This window comes from Bison bison, unplaced genomic scaffold (genome assembly GCF_000754665.1).
Source record: "Bison bison bison isolate TAMUID 2011002044 unplaced genomic scaffold, Bison_UMD1.0 scf7180017864492, whole genome shotgun sequence".
Taxonomy (NCBI): domain Eukaryota; kingdom Metazoa; phylum Chordata; class Mammalia; order Artiodactyla; family Bovidae; genus Bison; species Bison bison.
The window spans coordinates 5,940,175-5,941,411 of record NW_011495051.1 but is presented as its reverse complement, the minus strand read 5'-3'; the positions used below and the strand labels follow the sequence as shown (position 1 = coordinate 5,941,411).

The window sequence follows — 1,237 nt, the reverse complement described above, 5'->3', positions numbered from 1 at the left end:
GACCATCAAGGCGCAGATCTGGGACACTGCTGGCCAGGAGCGCTACCGCGCCATCACCTCGGCGTGAGCAGCGGGGCCAGGGGAGAGGGGAATCGTGAACACAACCCCGAGAGCAGGAGGCCCAGGGTGGAGGGACAAGATCCCTTGGAGCTGTGGACCCGCTAGAAGGCTGGTGCCCAGTCTTGGCCATGCTGTGACCCCCAGGTGGGCACGCCCCACAGCCCCTCTGACCCCTGGGTCCTGTTGACGTATTGCCGTGCCTCTGGGCACTGGCTGCATGGTGAGGGCTGTCATCGTCAGTCTTGGCCTGGGCCACTCCCCTCTGCCTGCGCCCCATCCTGTCTGCTCAGCCCGCCCAGCCCCCCACCAGTGCTCACCATGTCCCACTCCATCCTGGCCTCCCAGTAGCCATCATGACCCCACAGGCTGCCTCTTCCCTGACCCTTCCAACTTCCATCAGCCACTTGCTGCCTCCTGGATTCCTTTCACTGAGGCCAGGTCCCTTCCTCCGCTCCTTGATCTCTTGGACTGAATGCCTGTCCATCCATCTGCTTGGTGCCCCGGACAGGACAGGCCACAGCGGGCATTAGGCCACACAGGGCATTTCCCTGTGTGGTGGTCTTCTCCTTTTAGTGGTTGACCCAAGGAGTGTCTTCTGACCCCAGATTCCCAACTCTCTCTCAGGCCTCCCCATTCCTGAGCTGAATCGGGGGGGTGGAGCCTGGGGCCTCAGGACACGCACCTCTCTCTCGAGGCCACGTTGGTCACCCCTCAGGCCAAGGAGCTGCTGCCCATGGAGCCTGGGATGCCCCCTCAGGCACTGACTCAGCTCACACCTGGCCCCGCCCCTCCATCCTCACAGGTACTACCGTGGCGCAGTGGGTGCCCTGCTGGTATATGACATTGCCAAGCACCTGACGTATGAGAACGTGGAGCGCTGGCTGAAGGAGCTGCGGGACCACGCTGACAGCAACATCGTCATCATGCTGGTGGGCAACAAGAGCGACCTGCGCCACCTGCGGGCTGTGCCCACGGATGAGGCCCGCGCCTTCGCAGGTGAGTGCCCACCAGACCTGAAGGGGTGGCCAGAGGGCAGCCAGGGGGTCACTCTGGGTCATCTGCTCTGGCCGGGGCCTCGAGGGGCCATGCTGCTGAGAGCGGGACTCTGACTGAGGTGTCAGAGAAGCATCTGGAAGGCAGGCAAGGCAGCTGGCCCACACTGGGTGCATCTTCCATG

The 1,237-nt window shown here is 63.6% G+C and overlaps 1 protein-coding gene across 1 annotated transcript in view; it reads left to right on the top strand.

The window, feature by feature from the left end:
* RAB11B (RAB11B, member RAS oncogene family) overlaps positions 1-1,237 on the top strand; it is a 10,134-nt gene that overhangs the window by 6,944 nt on the left and 1,953 nt on the right. Inside the window, exons 3-4 of the mRNA XM_010828266.1 lie at positions 1-63; positions 863-1,056. Coding sequence (XP_010826568.1) covers positions 1-63; positions 863-1,056 — 257 coding nt within the window. The remainder of the gene's footprint in view (positions 64-862; positions 1,057-1,237) is intronic.